Genomic DNA, 27,862 nt, shown 5'->3' with positions numbered 1-27,862 from the left:
CAGCTCCAGAGATTGTCTCCATAAACACAGTGCAATGTGTTTGTCAAATACATCCATGGAATGCTTTGTGCTGGAAGGAGCCTTTCAAAGTCATCCAGTCCTAACCTCCTACAGTCAGCAGGGTCATCTGCAACTGCTCAGAGCCCCAAGCAAGCTGACCTGGAATGGTTCCAGGGGTGGGACATTTACCACTTCTCTGGGCAACTTGTGCCAGTATTTCACCATCTTAAGTGTCTACTTCCAGGGGGGTAGAAAGCAGCTTCTTGCCTTCACAGCATGATTGGCCCCATGGGTTTTTGATTCTTGACAAGGGCAGTAAGGAACCAGTGAACTCACGAGTGTCAGAAGTCTCTGGTTGCTTCTGGTGACCCCAGGCAGAGCCCCTGGGCTGGGAGCTCTGCCTGCTGGCCAAATCCAGCAGCTCTTCTACGGAGCTGCCAGCTGCCCCCTCTGCTTCTGTGCGTCTCAGCTGTCAGGGCTGATGTTTTCCTCTCTGTTGCTTGCAGGTGGGATCGGCTTTGGACGTGCCAAAGGGAACTCTGGCTCAGAGGCAGACGATGAAACCCAGCTAACCTTCTACACCGAGCAGTACCGCAGCCGGAGGCGCAGCAAAGGTACAGAATGGCTCTGGCACCACTGAGGCACGTGGGTGTAAGGGGGGAAAAATGGTTGAGCACCTTGACTGTTTCCTTGGGTGATGCTGCCTGAGTCTAGGTAAGGACAGCAGTAACCCTCTGTAGTGGTAAGGATGGCCTCAGATGTTCTGTTTGTGTGATGCAGCAAAGGTACAGAATGGCACTGGCACCACTGAGGCACATGGGTGTAAGGGGGGAAAAATGGTTGAGCACCTTGAGTGTTTCTTTGGGTGATGCTGCCTGAGTCTAGGTAAGGACATCAGTAGCCCTCTGTAGCGGTAAGGATGGCCTCAGATGTTCTGTTTGTGTGATGCAGCACCATACAGCAGCCACAAGTGGCATTTTCTGGTGATATTGCTGAGGTTCTGGGTTTTGTTGATAGTTCCTAGTGTCAGATACATTGCACATCCTGTGGCCCTTCCCTAGAGCTGCACTGGCAGGTGGTGATGTCCCTCATCGTCCTGGCACTAGGTGCAGCTGGCAGGGATGGGCACCTTGGCAGTTCCTTGCTCCAGCCTCCTGCTCTCTACCTTTATTTGCCATGCAAAGCATCTGTCTAGCAGAAATTTTCCAGCCTTCCTCTGAGCACAAAGGCAATTAAAAGGAACAAATTCAAGATGAGGGCTGGGGCAGGGATTTGTAGCCTGGGATCCCTTCAGGCTTTTTTAATGACTTAGAGGAGCTGAGAAACTGAAATACCCACAGTGTGAAATTAGTGTCCACGTTTTCGGTCACGTTGTGCTGAATCATTTTTGTCAAGGACCCTCACAGAATCATGGAATGCACTGGGTTGGAAGGGACCCAGAGGTCATCTAGTCCAATCCTTCTGCACTCAGCAGGAACATCCCCAAGTAGATCAGGTTGCTCAGAGCCACATCAAGTTTGAACTTGAATGTCTCCGAGGATGAGGCCTCTGCCACCTCCCTGGATAACCTGTTCCAGTGTTCCACCTCTCTCATAGTAAAGATATTCCTCCTAAAGGTCAATCTAAGTCTACCCTGATGTAGTTAAAGCTGTTGCTCCTTCTCCTTGTGAATAATCCCTCCACAGCTTTCTTGTAGCCCTCTTCAGGTACTGGAAGGTTGCTATAAAGTCTCCTCAGAGCCTTCTCTTTTCCAGGCTGACAGTCTCAGCTCTCTCAGCCTATCTTTGTAAGAGAGGTGCTCTAGGAGAGGTACTCCAGCCCTCCAATCATCTCTCTGGCCTTCCTCTGGACCCTCTCCATCAGCTTCATGTCCTTATGTTGAGGGCTCCAGAGCTGGACACAGTACTCCTTCAGCCTAGGCTGTTTTGTGGAGGACATAACAAACCTCAGTGCTGCTCCTGCTGCATTTGAAAAATCACTGTCAGCAAAGAACAACCTGGGGAAGCAATTGAAAAGCTACACCATGGGTCTGCTCCTTCCATTTGTTTTCTGCCTTAATCTGGGCATGGGCAAAGAGCAGCACACCAGAAGAATGCCTGCTCCTGCCACAGCACATCTGGCCCAGTTTGTGTCAGTAATCAGGAGCTGCAGTAAAAGCTGCCAGAATCTTTATTTGGATGTGGAATCACCTGAGTGCTTTTGATCAGCTTGGTGATTCCACATGGGAATAAACACAGGCATGCACAGGGCTGCAGTGTGTTTGTTCTTGCTGGAAGGCAGGGGATTCAGGCTTTGTTTTTCCTCTTTTTCACGTGGTTTAGAGCTATAAGGAATTCTCACCAAGTTTAGAAAGAGCTGTTGGTGAAAAGCAGGGAGAGAATTTGTGAGTGAGTTACCTGTTGCAGTATGAACGCAGATGGGGTAAGGGAAAATGGTGTGAGAGGGGGAAGGAATGATGTGTGACATTGGCTGTGATGGAAACAAGCACAGAGTCCCAGCATGCTGGAGGTTGGAAGGGACCTCTGGGGATCATCCAGTCTAACCTATTTGCTAAAGCAGGCTCTCCCACAGCAGGTTGCCCAGGACCCCGATGTCCTGGTGGGTTTGGAATCTCTCCAGAGTAGGAGATTCCACAGCCTCTCTGGGCAGCCTGCTCCAGGACCCTCACAGCAAAGAAGTTTCTCCTCATGTTCAGGTGAAACCCTTTGAATTCTAGTTTGTTCCTCTTGCTCCCTGTGCTGTCACTGGCACCACTGGAAAGAGTCTGGCCCCTTCCTCTTGCCCCCCACCATTTAGCTCTTGATGAACAATAATCAGACCCCCTCTTAGGCTGTTCAACAGTCTCTGGGCTCTCAGTCTTTCATCCTCACAGAGAAGCTGCAATCACTTCAGTGTCTTTGTAGCCACTGTTGGAGTCTCTCTGGTAGTTCCCTGTCTCTGTTGAACTGGGAAGACCAGAACTGGACACTATACTCCAGATGTGGCCTGTCCAGGGCAGAGTAAAAGGCAAGGAGAACCTCCCTTGACTTTCTGACAGCCTGAGGTACCACTGACCTTCTTTGTCAGTGCTGGCTCGTGAGGAGCTTGCTGTCCACCAGCACTTGCAGGTTCTTCTCCATGGAGCTGCTTTTCAGCAGGTCAGTCCCTGACCTGTACTGGTGCAGGGGTTTATTCCTCTCCAGCTGCAGGACTTTACACTTGCCCTTATTGACCTTCATGAGGTTCACCTCTGCCCAGCTCTCCAGCCTCTTTAGGTTTCACTGCATGGCAGCAGAGCTTGGTGGGGTGTCAGCCACTCCTCCCAGTTTTGTGCCACCGGCAAACATGCTGAGGGTTCACTCCATCCAGGCCATTGATGAAGCTGGTGAACTAGACTGGACCCAGCAGTGACCCCTGGGGTGCAGCACTGGCCACAAACCTCCAGTTGGACTCTGCACAACCCTCTGAGCTCTGTCCTTCACCCAGCTCTCAAACCACCTCACTGTCCGCTGCTCTAACACACATTTCATAGAATCACAGAATCAGACTGGACCACAAGGATCAGCTAGTTCCAACCCCCCTGCCATGGGCTGGGACACCCTGCCCTAGGTCAGGCTAGCCTAAGCTTTCCCCAGGGACAAAAACAATGATCCTGAGAAGTCATTGGTGCAGGGGGAAAACATCCCCAGGTGCTGAAGCAGTTTTTATTCAAGGAGTTGCTCTGAAATTCCAGCTGGGTATGAAAGTCCTTCAGCACTTTGCAAAAGTCATGGAAGTTTGGGGATTTTTTTTCAGCTACCTCGAGGGAAAGGGAAAACAATGCACGAGCAAGGTGTGGAAAACTGTATTTTGATGAAAAGCAGAGAAACTTCTGCTTTCCCACTGCCTCAGCACCCTTCTGACTGCTCTCTGCGCACGCCCGTGCCGGCTGTTGCCTACAAAGGCAATTTTATTGACATATGCTTTGGCTTTGGGTTGTTTGTTTAAGCTTCCTTGTAGGGCAGCTATAAAAAGACTGGATAAATGGGAAGAATTCCTTTCTTTTCCTTTGAATGAGCTGTTGTTCACCTGGGCAGCTTTGATGGCTGGGTTTGAAGGGAATTCAGAAGGAAGAGCTGCTCCGCGCGGCTGGCAAGCGCCGGCTGTTAGATCTGCGTCGGCCTTTGAGCGCTGCTGTGAGATCCTGGATGCTCATGTTTGGTGGTGGCTGACCAGGGGGATTGTCTTGCAGAAGGTGCCCATTGTGTTTCTCCTCTCTAGCTACGTTTTGCTATCTCTGCGTCCTTGAAAAGGAGCTTTCCATTATCGTTTCATTGACTCTCCTCTCCCTCGTGGAAGCAAAGCAATAGCTTAGTGGGAAGCCGCAGATCCAAACTCATAATTACCAGTTCAGCAAAGATCCATAATTGGATGAGATCATAACTCTAATAGAGAGGGAGGCCTCGTCAGATATGCTTAATTCTAACAATGATGTCCCCTGCATCGATTTCACCGTGGTTCTGTGTCACTGAAGGTGCCATGAGACAGTTATGAGGTCCAAGGAGAGAAGTCGCTCAGGGTTTCTCTCCTTGAATCAGTTTTTACAGGATTGAGCCTAATTACTGCTATTGTCAAGGCATTGATCCCAGCCCATGCAATGGGAAGTTTCCACTTAGGTGGCTTGTAGGCTGATTTGACTCTGATGAAGCCAGCTGGTTAAGTGGTTGTGGGCTTTGTGTGTCTCCTGTAGAAGAAAGATCACAGGATTCATAGTGCCTCGGCAAGGTGCGTTAGAGGGACGTTCCCATAGCTGAGTATTTCAGCCTGCAGGAGAGGAGACTTAGAGGAGAAGCACAGAATTGTTTAGGCTGGAAGAGACAAAGCTTTAAGATCATTGAGTTCAACCAGCAAACCTGCACTGCCAGGGTTTAGGTTGGAAAGGACCTCAAAGATCATCCAGTTCCAACCCCCTGCCATAGACAGGGACACCTCCCACTAGAACAGGTTGCTCAAGGTCTCATCCAACCTGGCCTTGAACACCTCCCTGGGCAACCTGTGTCAGTGTCTCGCCACCCTCACTGTAAAGAACCTCTTCCTAACATCCCATTTAAATCTCCTGGGCCAGGCTTTGATAAGCCTTTTGGAGGAGAAATTGTTCCTCATGGCTGACTTAAACTGGGTAATTCAGGCCAGGAGGGTTACAGCCTGGTTTTTATTCCTCCCCACACCAGTGGACACAGCATGCTTTGTTTGGAGGGCTGAGTTTATTACCAAGGAGACAAAACCCAAAGAGTGGAATTGATTTGTTCTAAGGACACCAGCATGCTAAGAAGGAAAACCTGTGAGCACTTTTCATAACTTAAGTGCCTCCAATCAGGGTAGGGTCAGGCTCTGCTCCCAGGCAACTTGTAACAGGACAGAACAGGAGGGCATGGTCTGAAGCTTGGATGTAGGAAGCACTTCCTCAGGGAAGGGGGATTAGGCACTGGAATGGAGTGCCCAGGTGGGTGGTGGAGTCACCATCCCTGCAGGTCTTTAAGGAAAGATTGGATGTGGCACTTGGTGGCAGGGTTTAGCTGATGTCCTGCTGTTAGGTTATAGGCTGGACTTGATGATCTCAGAGGTCTTTTCCAGCCTGAATGATCCTGTGATTGAGCGAGGGAGAGCTTGTTCTGATAGCTGAGGAGCAGCAGACCTGTTGATGTCTGGATTTTAGTGCTGGAATACATGAAGAAATTTATATGATCAGGTCAGGCACAGAAGCAGGGACAGCCAAGGCACTGGCTTCTGTGGTCACAGCACACATCTTTGTGGCTTTTAGGTCTGTGAGATCCTCTTACACTTTTCATCCTCTGGCTTTGGAAAGCCTCCAGAGAGGGTAGAGGTGCAGAGAGTGTAGGAAATAATCAGAGACTTCCCTGTGCCAGCTTGGTCCTCGTCTGCCATTGTGCTCAATGCCCTTGCTGGGATTAGAGCTGAGAGAGGCACTGCTGGTCTCTGTTGTCTCTGGGGAGCTGGCTTATGCCATGAAGTCCTCTGTTCATAACCTTCTTTAGAGAGGTGTCCCCTGGAGCAAAGCTGGAGATGAGTAGATTCAGACTGGACATGAGGAGGAAGTTCTGCTTGAGAGTGGTGAGGGCCTGGAATGGGTTGCTCAGGGAGGTGGTTGAAGCCCCATCTCTGGAGGTGTTTAAGGCCAGGCTGGATGAGGCTGTGTGCAGCCTGCTCTAGGGTAGGATGCCCCTGCCCATAGCAGGGGGGTTGGAACTGGCTGCTCCTTGTGGTCCCTTCCAACCCTGACTGATTCTGTGATTCTTTGCCACAGCCCTGTGCCCACACCAGCCATCAGTCCTCTGCTGCCTTTTGGTGGGTCACAGTGACCTCCATTCTGAATGTCAGTGCCAATGGCAAGGCTGCTTGGGGAGCTTGGACTTATCCTACTTTTCCAAGTGAAACAAGTCCTGAGAGACACCCTGTGGAGCTCCACGCTGGGAGGCTGTAGGGACAGACATGGTTGGTTTGCTCCTTCCTGCTCACCCTCATTGCTGACTCCACAAGACTTGCCAGAAAGAAGTTTTTTCTTGCAGCCTGTTCATGACAGGTTTGTCTGCTTGCTTTGAGGGCTGTCTTTCCCCTTTCCCACTCCCCTGGGAGAGCTGGGAAGCATGGGAATCTCCTCACATGCTGGCTGCAGTACACAGATGGCTCCTGGCTCTGAGGCTGTCGGTCATCACACCTCTCAGCAGTGCTAAAGTCTGTGACAGGGAACCTGCCACTGCTGCAGAGATGCTAACCCATCTCCCCAGCTGCCCACCACAGGTGATATCAACCCTTGATACTTACTCAGTTCCTCTCTTCTCCTGAGATGTGTCCAGTCAGATCCCTCTTGGTGTTCTACTGGAAAATATCAGTAGCAAAATAAGTCCCAAAGCAGGGAGGCAGAGCCCTGTGCACTTACTTTGCTTGGAATCATAGAGTTGTTTTAGCTGGAAAAGGCATCTCCTGTCATCAAGTCCAACCACCAACCCAACGCCCTGGCCACTAAACCATGTCCCAAAGTACCCTGTCTAGATGTGTATTGAATGTCTCCAGGGATGGTGACTCTACCACCTCCCTGGGCAGTCTGTTCCAATGTCCATAAATTGTTCCTAGTACCCAGTCTCCACTGGCACAATTTCAGGCCATTTCCTCTTGTTCTACCACTTGATACTAGGGAGAAGAGACCACCACCCACCTTATTACTGCTCCTGCCCCATCCCTTTTACTCTCAGGGTGGTGGTTGTGTCCTGCCCAGCAGAAGATATTCATCTTCATGTCTGACTTTGCATCCCCAAGTTCCCCAGGTCCCATGCAGTGCTTGCCTTGTGGCTAATTCACAGAGAGGAAGATGAGAGGGCAGTAAAAAAGCAGTATGTGAAGTCCAAGGCTGTGGCACATTCCCTGCAGTGGTGTGGTGAGTCCCAAACTCTATGCTGCCTGTTTTGTCACAGGCTTGGTGAGGCTAATGAGCTCCTCTGGCCCACTGGTGGGGAGCAAGGAGACATGAGTGAGCCTCTCCCATCTCCCTCTGCTTCCTCAGGACACAGAAACATTCCTGCTATTTTAAAGCCCTTTCTGGGAGGTCTGCAAAGGGTAAGTGAAGGGTAAAGTGGCATTACATCTGCAGGGCAAATGCTGGGCTGCTGCATGGCTTGGGGGCAACTGGAGCAGGGAAAGTGCCAAGGTCCTGCTGAGACCCTCTGAGAAGCTGGGCATCCTGACAACCTGTTGACCTTAAACCCCTGGAATACCTCTGCCCCTTCCTACCACACATTCAATTTCTGAGCCCCTGGGACCTGCAGTGGGTCCCCACAGCTACTGCAAGCCCCTGGGGCCGATCTTGCTTCCCACAGCCAGATTGAAAGTTCAGGTACAGAAAGCTGCTGGAAACGCAGATGCAAAGCAGAGCCCTGGGTGCAAGCACCAAGTGATGCTGTTGAAACAATTGGGATCTGTCATCAAATGCCAAGTATGAGGGAAAGCTTCTTCGGTGTGAAGGTGCTGGAGCCCCGGAGCAGGCTGCCCAGAGAGCTTTTGAAGTCTTCTCTGGAGAGATTCCAAACCTGCCTCGGCATTGTGAACCTGGGCAACCTGCTGTGGATGACTCTGCTCACAGCCCTGCGTTGGACTAGATGACCTAGAGAGGAGGAGACTAAGGGGGGACCTCAGTGATGTTTATAAATATATAGGGGGGTGAGTGACAAGAGGATGGAGGCAGCCTCTTCTCATTGATGCCCAGTGACAGGACAAGGGGCGCTGGGTGGAAGTTAAGGCATAGGAGGTTCCTTGTGAACCTGAGGAGGATGTTCTTCCCCATGAGGGTGACAGAGCACTGGCACAGGCTGCCCAGGGAGGTTGTGGAGTCTTCCTCTCTGGAGATATTCAAGAACCATCTGGATGTGTTCCAGTGTGATCTGCTCAGGCAGGGGGACTGGACCAGATGATCTTTGGAGGTCTCTTCCAGCCCCTGACATTCTATGATTCTATGACCTCCAGAGGTCCTTTCCAACCCCTACTGTTCTGTAACTCTGTCCTCAGGCAGCTGCTGCTCTTCAAGGAGGCTCTGGTGTCGTCTTCAGCCCAAACTTGACCTCTCTGAGCCCAGACTTCCTTGGGTCTGGGGTCACTTCAACCCTCTTGACATCACCTCTGTTGCAGCCTGTTAAAAGGGAAATGCCTCACTCTATTTTCATTGATAGCTTTCATTTAAGTGCTTCTTTCCCATCCCAGCAACCTGCTGCCTTCCTAAGAGAGGTTCCTATCACCCCAGAGTGAGCAGGACGTGATTTTGGGTGGCTCCTTGCCTGGGGCCTCCATGAACAATTCAGGCAGCAGTTTCTCTGGCACGTGGTGCTGGTTTAGGCAAATGAGCAGGGTCCAATTCTGCAGCTTGGCTCAGTGTCAGCCGCGTGTGCGCTCTGCTGCCTGGCCAAGTCTTCAGAGGGCTGTTAGAGAAATGAGAAGCTGAGCTTTGATCTGCCTCTGTATTTGGTGTTTAAAACAAGGTCTTTTATAAGGGAGTGTTAGATATTCGGAGTCTGTTGCATGTGAGGAAGCTTCTCTTTGATCCTCTCCTGTCTCCGGAGGCAGCAGACACTTATTATTTCATGGGGAACTAAACGAAACGCAGAAGGAAATCTGGGTGCCTCTCTCCATGCTCTGCCAGTCCCCCTCTGGCCTTGCTGGGGCTGAGCAAACACTGTGGGTAGTGTTGTCCCATCTTTGCCATGCTTCTTGGGCAATGACTCCTGTGGGTCTGCTCTGGGTTGAGCTCGCTGAGCCAGCAGCCTTCAGACTGGGGGAGATGCCGCTGGGAATGGAATGGGAGATAAAAGGCGATAAAGTAAACGTGCTGATTGCTGATTTGGGTTGCTTGCAAGAGGGAGTAATGGATCTGTCTGTGCCCTGTGTTGTCTGTGCTCAGGGAGCATTCTCCCTTCCTGCTGGTGCTGGTAGCCCCATCCTGTCTCCTCCTTGTGTGCTCAGATGGCTGTGCCCCAGCTTCCCCAGGAAGGGGACACACAGGCACTTGCCCAGGGACTGACAGAGAGGTCAGTGCTGGTGTCTGAAGTGCACCTGACTTGTTCATGGCATGTGGGAATGTTCTGCTATCTGTGAGGTCAGGGAAAAGCACCCCAGAGGGGAGAACCATGGTGCCATGTGGCTTGAACATCCCCACCTCTCTGAGGATGAAATACCTCCATAATACAAGTCTCACCTTTATGTGCCAGAGCACCAGGGTACATCCATTTCCAGACCTCTGCAGTGTCCCAGAGCTGCAGTGCTGCTGAGGGATCCTTTTCCTTTCCAGCTTCTTTCAGCTATCAGGAGCTCTGTCACAGGTGATGGCTTTCCAGCAAGCAAACAAATGTGGTGCTTTTGCATGATGACTTCTTTTGCTCACAGAGCAAACAGGCACTGCATCAGCAAATAAAACCCACCCAGAGCCCCTCTCCATCCCTGTTAGATTCCAGTTGTGCAGGAAAACTGGAATGGGGATTTGGTCTGTAAGTCACTGAAGCATAAAGAGTGGTTTGGGTAGGAAGGGACCCTCAAAGGTCATCTTGTCCAACCCGTCTGTCAGTCAGCAGGGACACCTCCAAACTAGATCAGGCTGTCCAGGATTGCATCAAGTCTGGCCTCAAATGTCTCCAGAGTTAGGGCCTCAATCACATCCCTGAGCAACCTGTTCCAGTATTTCACCACTGTTAGAGTAAACAACTTCCTCCTGATGTCACAGAATCAAAGAATGGTTTAGGTTAGAAGAGACTTCAAAGATCATCCATCTCCAACCCCCTGCCATAGGCAGGGACACTTCCCACTAGAACAGGTCGCTCAAGGCTTCATCCAACCTGGCCTTGGACACCCTAAGGGAGGGAGCATCCACAACTTCCCTGGACAACCTGTGCCAGTTTCTTGCCACCCTAACTTGAAAGAATCTTTTCCTAACATCCAGTTTCAATCTCCCCTCTGCCAGTTTTAAACCATTCCTCCTCATTCTGTCATTATAAGACCTTGTCAATAGTCCCTCCCCAGCCTTCTTGTAGCCCCCTTCAGATACTAGAAGGCTACTACAAGATCTCCTCAGAGCCTTCTCTTCTCCAGGCTGCAGAGCCCCAACTCTTGTAGCTGTCCTCATAACAGAGCTGCTGCAGCTCTCTGAGCATCTTGGTGGCCTCCTCTGGACCAACCTAAATCTCCCCTGCTCCAGTTTGAAACCATTACCTCTCCTCCTATCACTGCAAGCCCTTCTAAGCAGTCCCTCCCCAGCCTTCCTGTAGGTCCCTTTTAGATACTGAAATCCAACTTCTCCTGCTCCAGCTGGGAGCCGAAACCTCTCACAGGATGTTAGGGGTTGGAAGGGACCCAAGGAGATCATCGAGTCCTGTCATATCAAGGCTGTGCTGAGCATCAGCACCAAAAGGCATCTTCATTTCCCAGGCATCCCCAACCCCTTGCCCTCCTCCTGCTCCCCTCCAGCAGGCTGTTTGTGTTGGGCTTCCTGGGAAAGAAGAGGCTCGTTACCATGCGGCGGGCGACAGCCCAGCGATTAGTGGAATTTGTTACCCACATGCTCTGACCAAAATTAAATTAAAAGTGCTGCTTTGCTGTCAAGATAAGGGCCAAGCTGGAGAGATAATTTTTCACTCTCAAACACTCAATTACTCGCTGAGGCTGTATCAGATACCAGCAGAAAATAAATAAATAAGGCGGGGGAGTTCACGCTGCCTGCAGGAACAGCTGTAAACGCTGTTATCTCCGGCGTGGCCCCGCCAAGTTCAGCTGCCTGAGGATGCTGTGGACCTTTCTGCTCCCCAGCTCCTGTGTGGCAGCTGCCTTCCCACAGCAATCCCTCTCCCCAAAAGCTCAGTGCCCCTGGGCATGGGGGTGTGTGCACCTCCATACCTATAGCCACCATCGATGCTCCCGCCCTGGAGGTGCTCAAGGCAAGGCTGGATGAGGACTTGAATAGTCTGGGCTAGTAGAAGGTGTCCCTGTCCATGGAGGGGATGGTTGAACCTGGATGATCTTTAAAGTACTTTCCATGGATGCCCCCTCCCTGGAAGTGTTCAAGGCCAGGCTGGATGAGGACTTGAGTAGCCTGAGCTAATAGGAGGTGTCCCTGTTCATGGTGGGGATGGTTGAACCTGGATGATCTTTAAAGTACTTTCCATGGATGCCCCCTCCCTGGAAGTGTTCAAGGCCAGGCTGGATGAGGACTTGAGTAGCCTGAGCTAGTAGAAGGTGTCCCTGTCCATGGAGGGGATAGTTGAACCTGGATAATCTAATCTTTAAGGTACTTTCCATGGATGCCCCTTCCCTGCAGGTGCTGAAGGCCAGGCTGGGTGAGGACCTGAGTAGCTTGGGCTAGTAGAAGGTGTCCTTGTCCATGGAGGGGCTGGTTGAACCTGGATGATCTTTAAGGTCCTTTCCAACCCAAACCATTCTGTGATATTAATCACATCCCCTTTCAACCTTCCAGAAGGAAGGGAAAGATGATTTGCTTGTTTCTGCACAAGCGGATAGGAGATCCCAGCCCAATTCCCAGTTGCCAGGCAGGAGCTCAGCTCTGCTTGCTGGGTGGCAGTGGGAAAGCAGGGCATGGATGGATAATGTTGCTGGAGATGAGGTCCAGCAGCGACAGGTGCTGGGAGATCTCCTACCAGGTCCTGAGCCCTCCCTGGCAGCCTGGCTTCTATCACTGCACTCTCCCAGTCTCCAAAATCAATTCAGCTGTCTGGCCAAGCCATCTCTTGCCGAGCACAATCCTCCCTGGGCTGTGACTCAACAGGAGCTATTTCATAGATAATGATTACTTCTTTTGCTCTCTTCTTTTTTTCTTTCCTGTAGGAATAATGTTTTTGTTACACTGTATTGAAAATTGCTTTCCCTCCTCCTTAAAATGAAGCCTTCCACTCAGATTTGCCTTTGTGTTTGTACATTGTAAAATTGGGACTCATTTGGAGTTTAAAACAAAAAAAAAAAGAAAAGAAGAAGGAGGAAAAGAAAAAAAAAAGGATCCAGGCCTTAATTCTGAGAGAAGTGCTTCCATCGATTTGTGTGAGAGAAAATTCCAGTGCAGGCAATCTCTGCCTTCAGATATGTAACTGTTTCTTTAATGTGATTTTATCTGGACCAATTCAGTGCTGAGAACATGAAAGCCAAACTGACTTCATTGATTTTAATTGTCCGTGCCCAGAGAAATGCAAAACTCGTAGCAGCGCCAGCAGAGCGAATTGGGTTTGCACAAATCCTACCCTCCTTGCTGTGCTGGGGGAGGGCTGAGACATGGCAGCAGGAGAATCAGCCAGAGGTGACCCTGCTCGGAGGAGAACTGGGGCTGAAGGAGTTGTCTCTGGGGATGTGATGTGGCTAGGGCTGGTCGCTGAGGTGGCAGCGGAGCTAGAGATGATGACCCTGGTGGTATTACGGCTGGAGTTAGGGATGGAGTTGATTGGTACGGGGCTGGAGGTGGTGATCCTCGTGGTGATGAAAACTAGAGGTGGTGACCTCTGGTGGTCATGATTATGGAGATGGTAACCCTGGTGATGACAGAGCTGGAGGTGTGACCCTGGTGGTGATGAGGCTGATGGTGAGGGGGCTGGAGATGATGATCCTAGTGGTGACGGAGTCTGGTGGGTCAGTAGTGTCCAGCATATCAAATTGTGCCATCTCAGTCATCTCTGTTTCCTCCCTCCCCTTTGCTACCTCTTCCTTGCCCAGCCCTCAGGACTTTTCCTTTCTGCTTCCCTGTATCCTCCTCCTGGCTGAGATTTGCTGGCAACGTCTTCCCGTGAGCTGCAGGCTCAGCGCTTCAGAGCAAAGGGAGAGCACCAGAGGCAGCTGTATAAATAGGCAGTAAATACATTTGTTCCCTACATGAGGCATTAGAACACCAGGAACACATAAAGAGCTGAAGCTCAGGCTGCTGAAGGAGCAGGAGGGCTGAGGGCAGTAGGCTGTGGTGCACACTGGAGCCCAACAACTCAACCCTTCACTTTTCCACAGGGTCCAGCAGCCTGCCCCCAAACTCCCTGCAGTGACCTTGCCACCCCTCGGCATCTTCCTCTCCCTGATGCACAGCCCAGGGCTGCCTTTGCAGCAGCCCCCCCAGTGCCATCCTGGAGCCTGGGCTAATTGCTAGTGGATAATTCATAGCTGTTAATGGTGTTAATCTGATTCTGCCTGTGCTTAGTGAGATCAAATCCTCTGCAAATCCAGGCGTGTCTGATCTCACTGCTGCTGCATGGCTCAGCTGTATTCCCTCCTCCCTTCCCCCTGTCCCTTAGTGCCTTTTGGAGGTGAGAGGAGACTCCCCAGGGTTCTCCCCTGGTATGGAGGGAGCAAAACCACCACTTCAGAGGCTATAGAGGCAGCCTCATGCCTGAGCACTAACCCAGTTCTAGGCTGTAGATGTGAACATCTCCACTGAGGATTTGTCTAAGGCAGTGATAGAGAAGGTGTCTGCTTGAGGAGAGGCTGAGGGCAGGTGCTGAAGAGAGGATAGACAATTAAATGTCTGCTCATGATCTCACCTCACTGCTCAGGTGCTGCTGGGGGGGTTCATTGCTTCAACATCCCTCCCCTTCTGAGGGAGGTGGCTGAGAGTGGTTCACAAAGCCTTGGTGAGGACCATGATGCAGAAAAGCTGTGTCTGGATACAATGAGGATGTCCCATCCCATCCCTTGTGTCTGATGTACTGCAGAAGGAGGCACCATCCTGACATGGAAAGGATGGGGAGGCCCTGGCACAAGGCTGGGCGTGGTGGTGAGCAGCACTATTCCCTGGCACAGAGGTGCTCCATGTCAAGAGCCACCTGCCAACACCACTGCTCCTTTTAATTGGCTTTTGATCTGATTTGACATGATCTGCTTGTAAAGCACCTTGAGATGCTTCTGTGTGTGAGGGTGTCCTGGAAACGCTCTTGCACTGCCTTAATGAGCCTCTGCTGGAACATAAAGAAGGATCATTAGGAGCATCCAACTCCTCCAACAGGCCTTCTGCTGGGAGCAGTGTGGGGATGCCACAGGTGCAGGGCGAGCTGCAGTGGGCTCACTGCTCCCTGGGCATGCTGTGGGTGCCGCTCAGCCCGCGCCGGGTGCCTCTGCACGTGACGTGGCGTGGCACAGCACGAGGAGGTGGCACTGGTGGCTCCAGCACGCGTTGCTAAGCAGTCGAGGCACTCACTGTTCTCCTGCTTGGTTTCCCCCAGCCCTGTCTTCCTAGGGTGGTAGAAAACACAGTTTAATATCCGAGTAGCCACCAAAGGTTCAGCACTCTGCTGTTATCTCTGGGGGAGAGCAAAGCACTTGGCACTTACCACCCACATATGGCTAACACCACGGGCTGTGTGCTGACAAAGATGGGGGTAATTAAAGTTTATTTTTGTTTGGGGTTTATAGACTAATCTCCCAAGCATCTATTTATGAGCCTGATTTAGCAACGTCACATTACCAAGAGCATGGGATGTTTGTGTTGCCTGTATATCCACACGTGTTCTGAACATACCCTTCCTCTTCCTCCCCCTTCCTAAATCCAAGCAGCACTGCCAATATTAAAAAGAAATGAGCTTGGGATGTTGTTGTTTGGGGGGGGGGGGGGGTGTGTCTTGGTTATGTTTATTTTATATCCCTCTTTGTCCTTTAGGTGGGCAAGGGAAGGTGTACAAAGCAGCAAGTAATTACCTGCAGAAGGAAATGATATTTCAAAGGAGACACGGTGCATTTGGAGGGGCTGCTTGCAGAGTGTTTACACCACTGCCTTTGAATTTATCTTCATCTTGCAGCAGGTGCAGAAATCATCAGGGGAATGTGGTGCTTTGCAAGCTGTTCTGGAGCTGTCTGCAGAGGGACCTGCATCTTCCCCAGGAGGTCGGAGCTGGGCTAATTGGCACCATTGCTTAAGGGAGAGAAAAGAGTCCTGGGTGGGAGAGGTGGTGGTGGCAGGAGCCCCTCTGACTGCAGCTTTGGCTGCTCCTCTTCTCTTCCAGCCTCATTAAGCTGTTGTTATGGGATCAGTAGCAGGAAGCATCTTGGTTGTGATTCTGCCCTAACCCAGAGCAGTTGACTTTTCCTTTCTGCTTCTCTCCTTTTCTCTCACAGAGTGAGGAGAAACACCTTTTTCTCCCTGTTCAAAAGGAAGAATTTCTTCCTGTTCTTTATCTTCATCCTTTGTCGTGCCCACTGCGATGTCCGCTCCTTGTCTGCAGGGTCCCTGAGTCTGCCTCTCTTGGGCCATCATTTTCTCCCCCACAAACAAGTCAGCTAAGCAGTCAGACACCCCTTCTCACTGTTGCAACCATCCAAGATGCACAGAAACAACTTTAATTAAAACTAGACAGAGGTCATCTTAGTATATGAAGGATTTGTTAGGGTAGAGGAATTGGGGGAGTGAGTTTGGTCCCATCAGTGCCTGGTCACCACCTTCCTCTTGGGCTTTTCAGCCCACAAGACCCAAATGAAGCCTTGTGTTGGGTGCTGAGGTTCCTGAAGCTTCTGAGTCTCATCAAATGTCTATGAAGGTCTTGCATTTGCCCCCCAAGCTTCCTTCTCTTGGTAAAGAAAGCTGACACCAGTTTGTGCACCTGGGCTTGCAAACCTGCCCTTTAAGCACTTCCCTGAAAGCCCAGAGGTGAGAAGGAGAGGAGAGAAATAGCAGGTTTCAGACAGGTAGAGCTCCAGTTCATGGTGTTGTGGCTTATGTGGTGTAGCCTGAGTTACTGGGCTGGGTTTGGATCTCCTCCTCAGATCAAGGAAGGAATGGATTGGTTTGTCTTGCCCTGAACAGGAGCATGAGGCACGCTGAGCCTCCTGAAGTTGGTTTGGTTATCAGTGGTTTGCTAAGAACACATTTGCTTGTGGTTCTAATGGCCTGGCATGAAGCTGTTTATCTCCAAATGGGTGTTCTGCACCCCAGCAGAGTGCTTTTGCTGGAGCATCAGTGGTTTGAAGAGCAGGCAATGGGATGGAATAACAGGAGCCATGGCCTTCCCTCTGGAGTACCAGGGGAGGATCTACTTATCCAGCAGCCTCCCTTTAAACCTGGCAGCAAACTGCTCACGAGCAATAAAGAGCTGAGCTGGAAATCCAATTTCTGCTCAAGCAGAAGACCTCTTGTTTTGGGTCAGTTGGTTAAAGCCAGCAGCAGGCAATTCCAGAGGTCAGCAATTAGCACTGTGATGGAAAGAAGTAAGAAGTTAGTTAGAGGAGACTTCGTAGCACATTGTGCATTTCCTTGGGCAGCCAAGCTCCAGCTCCTTGAGCTGCGGTGGGTTTGTTGCTGTTTCCAACTCCTGTGCCCTTTTCTCAAGCACAGGAAAGAAGCCCTATGGGCTGATAGGAGCTCCTGATTTCTTCCAGCTCCACTCTGGCTGAAGAGGGGTGAGAACTGCCATCACACCTGTGAGCCAGGCCCTTTGTGAAAGGGGATAATGCTCCTTGAAATCAGAAGGGATTTGGGATTTAATATTTGCAAAGCACTTTAAAACTCTGGATTGAAACGTGATTTGTAATGGTAAGATGCAGTGTTCTCTGGGCTATGGTGTACTTGGCTGTGTCCAATTACCCTGATGGAGCTTTTCCTGCCTTGGTTTTTTTTTTTCTTTTTAAAACCTTTTTTTTTTAATGACTATTTTTGCACTCATGTTGTAACTTCAGGCAAGGGCTGGGATTGTGGCAGGCACAGTATGCTCCGAGAGAGGATGAGTTTGCCTCCCAAGGAGGTGCTAAAGTGTTCTGATGATGTGAGTAGAGACTGAGGAGGATAACCCAAAAAAAAAAAAGGGGGGAGGGGATTACAAGGTGAAGAGTGCAGGAGATGAGTGATAAAGCTGTGAAATAGGGGTGGGAAGGTTGTTTAGGTGATGCATGAATAAGGAATGTAAAAGATGCTTCATTAAATAATCTATTTGCATACAAGAAGGCTGTGAATGTGCTGGAGTGTGTCCAGAGCAGGGCCAGGAGGATGCTCAGAGGGCTGCAGCAGCTCTGCTGTGAGCACAGACTGAAAGAGTTGGGGCTGTGCAGGCTGGAGCAGAGGAGGCTCCCAGGTGACCTTCTTGTGGCCTTCCAGGATCTGAAGTGGGCTACAAAAAAGCTGGGGAGGGACTTTTTAGGCTGTCAGGGAGTGCCAGGAGTGGGGGGAATGGAGCAAAGCTGGAGGTGGGGAGATTCAGGCTGGATGTGAGGAGGAAGTTGTTGAGCATGAGAGTGGTGAGAGGCTAAAATGGGTTGCCCAGGGAGGTGGTTGATGCTCCTTGGCTGGAGGGCTGGATGAGGCTGTGTGCAGCCTGCTCCTAGGGTAGGGTGTCCCTGGGCATGGCAGGGGGGTTGGAACTGCCTAATCCTTGTGCTCCCTTCCAACCCTGCTGATTCTATGATCCTGTTGGTCACAGTGATGGAGCTATTTTTGTAGAATTGTAGAACCTTAGCATGGTTTGGGTTGGAAGGGACATTTAAAGATCATTTAGTCCTGCTGAATCCAGGGGGTTTGGGACATCTTCCTCTAGATCAGATTATTCAGAGCCCCAAATGACCTGACCTGGAATCTTTCCACAGATGGGACATCTACCACCTCTTTGGGCAGCCTGGGTCACTGTCTCACCATCCTCAGTCTCAGTTATTTCTTCCTTTTCTCTAGTCTGAATCTCCCACTTTTAGTTTCAAACCACCCCCCCGTGTCCTGTCACAGCAGGCCTTGCTAAAAAAGCCTGTCCTCAGCTTCCTTCTCAGCCTCTGTAAGTACTGAAAGGCTGCAATAAAGTCTCTTTAGGGACCTCTCCCAGCAGATCAGCTGCTTGTCCTGTCCTGCAAATGCTGGTTGCAGTATCCATTGTGCAGGCTCTATCCTTTTTGGCAGGAGATGCTTTGATGGAACATGTTGCCCTGCCTGGAAAACACAGGTCATGCCGAGCAGGAGCTCTCTGCCCTGGCACCAGCATCTCTGCCAGCAGCTTTGGTCAAAGGTACACCTTGCTGGGGGTGTGCAAGTGCCAACTTGCTGGGTCTATTTCCTGTTCAATTTTCAAACTGCTGCTCTTTAAGTCTCACTCTGCTGATGAGATGGTGAGGGCTAGGGAGCAAAGGCTGGATTGACTTCCAAAAATAAATAACTGTTCCCACTTGAATCCTGATCAGGGATGTGCTCAGGTCTGCCAAGAGCTCGGTCAGCTCAGCCACACCATAACAGACTGTGCAGTGACTGAGGTTAATTGCTGAGCTGTGCCCTCTCCTTGGCATTGCCATGGTGTCCAAATGGCTTCTAATCCGCATTCCAAACACCAGAGAAAGTGCTCTGCAAGGTGTGCTCTTGGCCACAACAGCCCCAAACAGTGCTACAGACTAGGAACAGAGTGACTGCAGAGCAGCCAGGAAGAAAGGGACCTGGGGGTGCTGGTAGATAGTAGCTGAACATGAGCCAGCACTGGTGAGGCCACACCTTGAGTACTGTGTCCAGTTCTGGGCTCCTCAGTTCAAGATAGATATTGAGGTGCTGGAAGGTGACCAGAGAAGGGCAGCAAGGCTGGTGAGGGTCCTGGAGCACAGCCCTGTGAGGAGAGGCTGAGGGCGCTGGGGGTGTGCAGCCTGCAGAAGAGGAGGCTCAGGGGTGACCTCATTGCTGGCTACAACTACCTGAAGGGAGCTTGTAGCCAGATGGGGTTACTCTCTTCTCAAGTTGTGCCAGGACAGGTCTAGGCTGGATGTTAGAAGGAAGTTGTTGGCATAGAGAGTGATTGACATTGGAATGGGCTGCCCAGGGAGGTGGTGGAGTCTCCATCCCTGGAAGTGTTGAAGCAAAGCCTGGCTGGGGCACTTAGTGCCATGGTCTGGTTGATTGGCTAGGGCTGGGTGCTAGGTTGGACTGGATGATCTTGGAGGTCTCTTCCAACCTGCTTGATTCTATGATCTGTGAAGATGTCTTGTCCTTAGCTTTGAGCAGAGCAGTGTGTGAGTGCAAGGTGCTGGGCTGTGTGGCCATGGTGGGCACAGTGCAGTTGGAGCAGTGATGGGGCACCCCCTGTGTCTGGAGAGGCTGAAGGTGGAGGGGCTGAGGATGTAGACTGTCAAGTCTGCTCCTTTCCTGGACAGTGGGGACCTGTTGATAGGGTAGGGATGTCATGGGGACAGTTTCTCCTAGTCATCTCCTTCAGTGGAGGATGCCTCATCTGGAGGCCTGTGCCCCAATCCCTAGGGCAACCAGACCTCTCCTGCTGACTCTGCATTGCCCAGCTTCATCCTCTTCCCTGTGGAATTTGGGGCTGTTCTGTCCCACCCAACTGTTGTTGGCACTGATTCAGTCATCTTAGCACTGCAATGAAATGCAGGAGGGTTTTGTGGTGGGTTTGTACCTGCCTCTTTACACCTGCAGGTGCTTGAGCTCCCCATTGGCTTGTTGGTCTTTATGTAATGTTTCAGAAACCAGCCAGGTAAGATAGAAATCACCAACCCAGCCTGAGAGAGTGTGCAGGTTAGAACAGAGCTATGGGGTGATGGGATCACAATAACCTCATGGGATTATTCCTTGCTGCAGTCATCCTTTAGCCCTGGTGGCCTTCAAGACAAGGGATGGCAAACTGAGTCTGACCAGCACAGGGTGTGGGTGGCCTCTGAGGATCAGGCAGGCTGGGTGCCTGCTTTTGGCAGCTGACTTTCATGTGTTGGAGTGTGCAGAGATACTTTGTGGGATATGCCATGAGCTGCTGTGCTTGCTGAAATCAACCTTGTTCTGTGCTATCTGCTGCCCATCAAGAGCAGCTGCTTCTATAGATCATTTTGGTGTTGGGGCTGCCCCCTCTGTGCTGGCTGAATCTTTACATATGATGAGTACCTGTGATTTACATATGATGATTAGGGAGCTGGAGCACTGCCTGGCGAGGAGAGGCTGAGGGACCTGGGATGTTTTAGTTTGGAGAAGATTGAGAGGGGATTTAATACTTGTTTATAAATCTCTGAGGGCTGGGAGTCAGGAGGGGAGGGACAGGCTCTGCTCACTTGCTCCCTGGGATAGGACAGGGAGCAGTGGATGGAAGCTGCAGCACAGGAGGTTCCACCTTAACACAAGGGGGAACTTTGCTCTAAGGGTCCCAGAGCACTGGCACAGGCTCCCCAGAGAGGTTATGGAGTCTCCTTCCCTAGCAACTTTCAAGACCTGTCTGGATGTGTTCCTGTGTGCCCTGAGCTAGATTGGATGGTCCTGCTGTGGCAGGAGGGTTGGACTGGATGATCTCTTTGGGTCCCTTCCAACCCCTAACATCCTGTGAAGCTGTGACATTGTGTAAATAATTGGCACTTGTGGGTGCTGTGCAGCATTCACAGGTGTAGATTTTTCCTGGGGTTCAGGCAAAGTCAACGGTGACACAGTCCAGGCAGCCCTCAGGTTTGCTTTAACTCTTTATTATGAGCTGATAAGTTTGCAAAGTAAGCCAAGGTTTTGCTGTTCAGGGGCTGGTGGAGGTGGTGAACAGCTCCAGGGAGCAGGGGCTCCTGAGAGAGGGTTGGTGCAGGATTCCAGGCAGGTTTTCTCCTCACCCCCTAGGAAAAAGTAATCCCTCAGATGGATGTACCTCAGTGAATGGATCAGCAGGATGGATAACAAACGAGCCAAAGAAGGTGTGCAGGGAGGGATGCAGTTTGCAGACCTCAGAGGCTCTTCATCTGCTGCTGACCTGATGTCTTTGTTTCCAGTGCCTGTTCCTGGGGTTGGGACTGTTGTGCTTCCATGCAGCTCATGGAGGAAGCCAAGCAAGGCCTTGGTGCAGCTTTACCCTTCGGCCACCCAACTGTGTCTCTGCCTTGCAGGGTCGATGAAGAGCCCAGTCAACAAGACAGCGCTGACCCTGATCGCCGTCAGCTCCTGCGTCCTGGCCGTGGTGTGTGGCTCGCAGCTCTCCTGCCCCCTGACTGTCAAGGTGACTCTGCACGTACCTGAGCACTTCATTGCAGATGGTAAGACCCTCTGGGCACTCAGATCTTGCTGCCCCACTCTGTGTTTGGAACATGAGGACCTCTGGCCTTGGGAATTGCCTTGGCTGCGTTCGGCTGCAGGGATTGCCCTTCCCAGAGGAGCATCTGGGAATCATACAGTGGTAGAGGTTGGAAAGGACATTTGGAGATCATTGAGTCCAACCCTTCTGCCAAAGCAGACTTGCCTAGGGTAGGTCACACAGGAATGCATCCAGACATGTGCATCCAGCACAAATCCAGGCTGGGTGGGGAATGGCTGAGAGCAGCCCTGAGGAAAAGGACCTGGGGGTCTGGGCTGCCGAAAAGCTCAACAGGAGTCTGTAGTGTGAGTGCAGCCCAGACAGCAACTGTGTGCTGGGCTGCAGCAAGAACAGTGTGGCCAGCAGGGCAAGGGAGGGGATTCTACCCATTTACTCTGCTCTCCTGAGACCCCACCTGGAGTCCTGTGTGCAGTTCTGGAGCCCCCAACATGAGCAGGACATGGAAGTGTTGGAGCAAATCCAGAGGAGGGATGTGAAGATGCTCAGAGGGCTGCAGCAGCTCTACTATGAGGACAGATTACAAGAGTTAGGGCTCTGCAGCCTGGAGAAGAGAAGGCTTCAAGGAGACCTTATAGTGGCCTTCCAGGATCTGAAGGGGAAGGCTGGGAAGGGACTATTGACAAGGTCTTGTAATGACTGGACGAGGATTAATGGATTTAAACTGGCAGAGGGGAGATTGAAACTGGATGTTAGGAAGAAGTTCTTTTCAGTGAGGGTGGTGAGACACTGGCACAGGTTGCCCAGGGAGGTTGTGGCTGCTCCCTCCCTGGAGCTGTTCAAGGCCAGATTGGATGAGGCCTTGAGTGACCTGTTCAAATGGGAGATGTCCCTGTCCCTGCCTGTGGCAGAGAGTTGGAACTGGATGATCCTTGAGGTCCTTCCAACCCAAACCATTCTGTGATTCTAGGTCTTGAATGTCTCTAGAGAAGGAGAGAGCCCAAAGCCAAAAGCTCAATCACACACCATGATTATTACTATTATTATTAACTGCATCTGATGGATATTCTTCTTTCCCTCCAAGCTCATTGACAAGCCCCAGGAGCTGCACAGACAAACATCCTCCCGTCCTGTAGCAGCAAAGCTGCTCAGCCCAGCCCCTTGCAGGAGCTCAGGGTGAAACTGCTGGGATTTGAGCAAAGGCAGAGCTGATCAGAAAAATTAGATGAGGGCTGCTGTCACTGTTTATTGCTTTCTGCAGCCAGGCTTCTTATGTTTGTTGTGTTTCCCTGACCTTTTCTTTATGATGTGCAGTGAGCACCAAGTGTAAGTTTTGGTAACATGAGGGCAAATTTCATTTTCTTCCAGCAGATAAGACCAATTATTCAGTCTGTTCCAATTCCTCAGCTCCTGTGCTCTTGCTTCTGCCTGGGGCATGCAGAGGGGACACATTCTCTGCCAGCTCTCTGCTGCTGGGTACGGGCTTGTTACTAGGAGGAAATTGTTGGCAGAGAGAGTGATTGGCATTGGAATGGGCTGCCCAGCGAAGTGATGGAGTCGCTCCTGGAGGAGCTCAAGAGAAGCCTGGATGAGGCACTTAGTGCCATGGTCTGATTGATTGGCCAGGGCTGGGTGCTAGGTTGGACTGGATGATCTTGGAAGTCTCTTCCAATCTGATTGATTCTGTGGGGAGTCCCAGCGAGGCCAGCTCCTGTGCAGCCCCTCCCTTTGGGGGCTGGTATGGAGGATAGCTCCTGGAGGGGTTAATATTTTGGGGAAACAGTTAAATCATAGAATCATTGAATCCTTTTGGTTGGAATAGAGCTTTAATAGAATACCTCACCTGTATCCTCTGACATGAACCTAATCATAGAATCAACCAGGTTGGATGAGACCTCCAAGCTCAGCCAGTCCAGCCTAACACCCATCCCTAGACAATCAACCAGACCATGGCACTAAGTGCCTCATCCAGGCTTTGCTTCAACACCTCCAGGGATGGCAACTCCACCACCTCCCTGGGCAGCCCATTCCAATGCCAATCACTCTCTCTTCTCCCTAACATCCAGCCTAGACCTCCTCTGGCACGACTTGAGACTGTGTCCCCTTGTTCTGTTGCTGGTTGCCTGGCAGAAGAGCCCAACCCCACCTGGCTACAGCCTCACTTCAGGTAGTTGTAGACAGCAATGAAGTCAGCCCTGAGCCCCTTCTTTTCCAGGCTAAACAACCTCAGCTCCTTCAGCCTCTCCTCACAGGGCTTGTCCTCGAAAAGGCAAATAAAAGATGTGATGTGGCTCTGCAGAAGGGAAGTGTCAGCAGGAAGGGGCTGGCAGTGCAACTTATGCAAATACAGAGAATACTCAGATGGAAATGACAATGAAACACCAATAAAGCAGATTAATATCCTTGAAACTGGGGGAAATGGGATGATCTCCAGTCCTGACTTAATGACTTCTCTGAAGAGGAAGTGGCAAGAGGACTGGTAAAAAAGGTTTGGAGGAGAATTAAAATGAGCTTTGTAATGAAACTGTAAAATATAATTGCAAAAGGCAAAAACTTTTTTAATATCTTCTGTGAGAAACAGCAAAATTCTTCATGGGGAAGCAGCTGAGATGTTTTGTAGTGGCTATCACTTCTCCTGAAATCTCATCATCTGGTGCGGTGGCAGAGTCCTGGGAAGAGAAAACAATAAAAGTCTTGCCTGGGAAGAGAAAAGCTCTTTGGGTTGTCCCTTCTCTTGATGTAACAGCAAATCCCAAGGCAGCACCCAACAGGCAGCAAATGACTATAAAACATTAAAAGGGCCATGAGGATGATGAGGGGTCTGGAGCACTGCCTGATGAGGAGAGGCCGAGAGACCTGGGGCTGCTTAGTCTGGAGAAGAGAAGATTGAGAAGGAATTGAATCAATGCTTATAAATGAGTGCTGGAGGTCAGGAGAGGGGGGGCAGGCAGGCTCTGCTCACTGCTCCCTGGGATAGGACAGGGAACAATGGATAGAAGCTGCAGCACAGGAGGTTCTGCCTCAACACAAGGGAGAACGTCTTTGCTGTAAGGGTCTCAGAGCACTGGCACAGGCTGCCCAGAGAGGTTGGTGAGTCTCCTCTAGTGACTTTCAAGGCCTGTCTGGATGTGTTCCTATGTGACCTGAGCTAGATTGTGTGCCCCTGCTCTGGCAGGGGAATTGAACTTGATGATTTCTTTGGATCCCTTCCAACCCCTGACATCCTGTGATCCTGTGAAGCAGTTCACGGAACTGAGCTGGGGTTGGGAGGAGTTTTAATGAACCCCAGGAATTGCATGGCTGGCCATATTTGCAGAGGCTTGGCACTTGGAGTCTTCACTGTTGGAAAATCACAGAATCCTTGAATGGCTCAGTTTGGAAGGGACCTTAGAGATCATACCAGGTTGGAAGAGACCTCCAAGATCATCCAGTCCAACCTAGCACCCAGCCCTGGCCAATCAACCAGACCATGGCACTAAGTGCCTCATCCAGGCTTTGCTTGAACACCTCCAGGGATAACGATTCCACCACCTCCCTGGGCAGCCCATCCCAATGCCAATCACTTTCTCTGCCAACAGCTTCCTCCTAACATCCATTCAACTTCAGACTGTGTCCCCTTCTTCTGTTGCTGGTTGCCTGGCAGAAGAGCCCAACCCCCACCTGGCTACAGCCTCCCTTCAGGTAGTTGTAAGCTCATCTACTCCAATCTCCTTGCCATGGGCAGAGACCTCTCTCAGGTACCCTTTTTGTTCAAGACCTCATCCAGCCTGGCTGTGAACACCTCAAGGAGGAGGCTCCAGACAACTTACTCCAGACTCTCACAACCCTCATACTGAAGAACTTCTTCCTCGGATGCAGTCTAAACCAACTCTCCCTCAGCTTTAAAGCCTTATCCCTTGTCTTGTCTCTGGACACCATTGTGAGAAATCCCTCTCCATCCTTCCTGGAGGCTCCCTCCAGGTGCTGGAAGGCAGCTCTGAAGTTCCCCTGGAATATTCTCTTCTGCAGGCTGAAAATAGAGGACTTGCTCCTCTTGGTGATCTCCTGGCTGGGTTGATACCTTTTTTTTTCCTTGCCTGGTGCAAATGGGAGCTGTGATGAGTGTCCTCATGTGAGTGAAGTGGTGGTGGAGCTGATGTCTTTGTCAGGGCTGGGAGCTTTGATCAGTCTCAAACCATCCTCTCGCGTGGCACCTGATGGCACGCGCCGTGTCGTGGAGATGTTGCCATGCACTGAAACAATCTGTTCCTGAAGCTGTTCTCCTTTGCATTTTGTGTGGTGCCAAAGCAGGGATGGTGCAATCACAGGAGACATTCCGTGTCGGAGAAGGGAGCCCTCTCCTGCCTTCATGTAATGAAGGACTTCAGTAGATGCCAGCAGCCAAGGAAAATCTTAAAGCAGAGCAGCTACCAACACCTCTGCAGGAAAAGCCAAACAAAGAGCCTGAGAGAAATCCCTCTCCAAGCAGATGAAAACTCCTCTTTGAAGGATTCTTTAAATAGATGCCAGGGTGCCAGGAGCCAAAGCCTTGGGGAAGGAGGAGGAGGGAGAAAGCCCTACCAAATGTCTCCAGCCTCAGAGGAAAGCAGCTTTCCCTCTGCTGCGAGCCCACTGAAGTTGCAGAAAAGGGGAGGGGAAGGGCTAGGACCAGCAGCCAGCTGGCAGCAAAGGCTGGGAGCATATATTCCCAGCAGCAATATTAATAACCAGCCTGTCTCCATCGCCCTGATTTCTCTCTCAGTTAATTTTCTTCCTTTTGCTCATTCAGTGAGGTCCCCTACCCTGCTCCTCTGCCCTCTGGGCAGTTATTGCCTGGTTTGTACAGCTCTGCCTTCATTCTCTGGAATGGCCAAACCCAGGAGAGCCTGGCAGAAGCTGTTGTGCCTTGTGCTGCCACGGCTGGCAAGGCAGGTCTGGAGGCCCCTAGTCTTCAAGAAATGGGTCAGTGCTTCTGAATCTTCCCTTAGGATGCAGTGGTAGGAGTCTGCTTGCCTCTCTTCTGCTGTTCCAGGGCATCATGCAGGGCTGCAACCCCAGCAGCTGGGGCAGCAGGTGGAGGGAAGGGATTCTGCCCCTCAGCTTCCCTCTGCTGAAACCCTCCCTGCAGAGCTCTGGAGTCTTCAGCACAGGAAAGACAAGGAACTGTTGGAGTGGGACCAGAGGAGGCCACAGCAATGCTGGGAGGGCTGGAAACCCTCTGCTGTGAGGCCAGGCCAAGAGAGTTTGGGTTGTTTAGCCTGGAGATGAAAAGCCTCTGGGGAGATGTTTTGTGGTCTTCCAGTACTTAAAGGGGTTTCTAAGACAGCTGGGGACAGGCTTTTCAGCAGGCCCTGCTGTTGACAGGAAAGGGGTGATGGGCTTAAACTAAAAGAGGGAGATGTAGACTAGAGAAAAGGAAGACATTGTTGACACTGAGGGTGTGGAGACCCTGGTCCAACTTGCCTACAAGTAGTAGATGTCCTATCCCTGGAACCATTCCAGGTGATGTTGAACAGAGCTTTGAGCAACCTGCTGTATTTGCAGATGGGGTTGGACTAGATGGCATTGAAGGGTCCCTTCCAACCCAAACCATGCTGTGATTGTTTGTTTGGGGGCAAGCCCTGTCTGTATTGAGCAGAAGGCATCATTGTGATTTTGGAGCCAGCTTAGGTTTATAGAAAGACTTGTAGTGGCTTTTATGAGACTATGGAAATGCTTTGCATCATTTAAAGGGCCCTTTAACAGTGTCAAAGGAGGGAGGAAAGGGGAGAGCCCCTTTATCTGAGCCATAAAACCCCTTCTGAATATGTGAGCCACTCAGCTCTGTATGTTCAGTAGTTGTTTGGGTTTTTTTTTCTTTCTTGTAAGCAATCATTCAAAAAGTAAAGATCCAGGAATGGGAGCAGCTTGCAGGGAAGGCAGGGCTGGAGAAAGGACCCTGGAGGACTCGGCCTGGAGAACGTCCTTGCTGCACAACAGTTTGAAATATAGCATCAATTAAAGCTTCCCATTTTTACTGCCTGCAAAGGGGTTATATATGGTGTGGGTGGATGTTTGTATCTGGATACTTCAGTGGGAGAGGTTGGCAAGATCCTCCGGTGCCGACAGAAGGGAGTGAGAGCTACATTTAGTGAGGGGCTTGTAGGGCTTGCTTTGATCAGTGGAAATAAAGCAAAGGGCATAAAGCAGGTTTCTCTCACTTCAGAGACACCTTTGCAGCCTTCCTCCCTCCTCTTCTGGGACATATGCCAGGGAGATGTGGCAGTCCTTCTGTCTGAACCCTCACTGTGTGTGGGCTGGGTATAGATGGAGGTCGACGAGCAGGGGCATGGTGTGCACAGGTCCTTGTGGTGGGCTCTGCTTGGAGCCACCCTCTTTCTGCTGCAGCCCCCCCTGCAGACACAGTGAATTCCCCCAGGGTGGACATTACCCTGCAAGCAATGAGA

General features: G+C 51.0%; 1 protein-coding gene across 10 annotated transcripts in view; it reads left to right on the top strand.

Annotated features, from left to right (window-relative positions):
* The window catches only part of ASTN2 (astrotactin 2), a 471,703-nt gene that overhangs the window by 170,136 nt on the left and 273,705 nt on the right, over nucleotides 1-27,862 (top strand). For all 10 annotated transcript variants that reach the window (XM_064171672.1, XM_064171662.1, XM_064171667.1 and 7 more), the window contains 2 exons: nucleotides 507-614; nucleotides 21,295-21,441. In XM_064171672.1, coding sequence (XP_064027742.1) covers nucleotides 507-614; nucleotides 21,295-21,441 — 255 coding nt within the window. The remainder of the gene's footprint in view (nucleotides 1-506; nucleotides 615-21,294; nucleotides 21,442-27,862) is intronic.

The sequence above is a fragment of the Pogoniulus pusillus genome, chromosome 35, assembly GCF_015220805.1.
Source record: "Pogoniulus pusillus isolate bPogPus1 chromosome 35, bPogPus1.pri, whole genome shotgun sequence".
Lineage (NCBI taxonomy): Eukaryota > Metazoa > Chordata > Aves > Piciformes > Lybiidae > Pogoniulus > Pogoniulus pusillus.
Note: the sequence above shows the minus strand (reverse complement) of the source record. Positions and strands in the feature narration are given on the sequence as shown.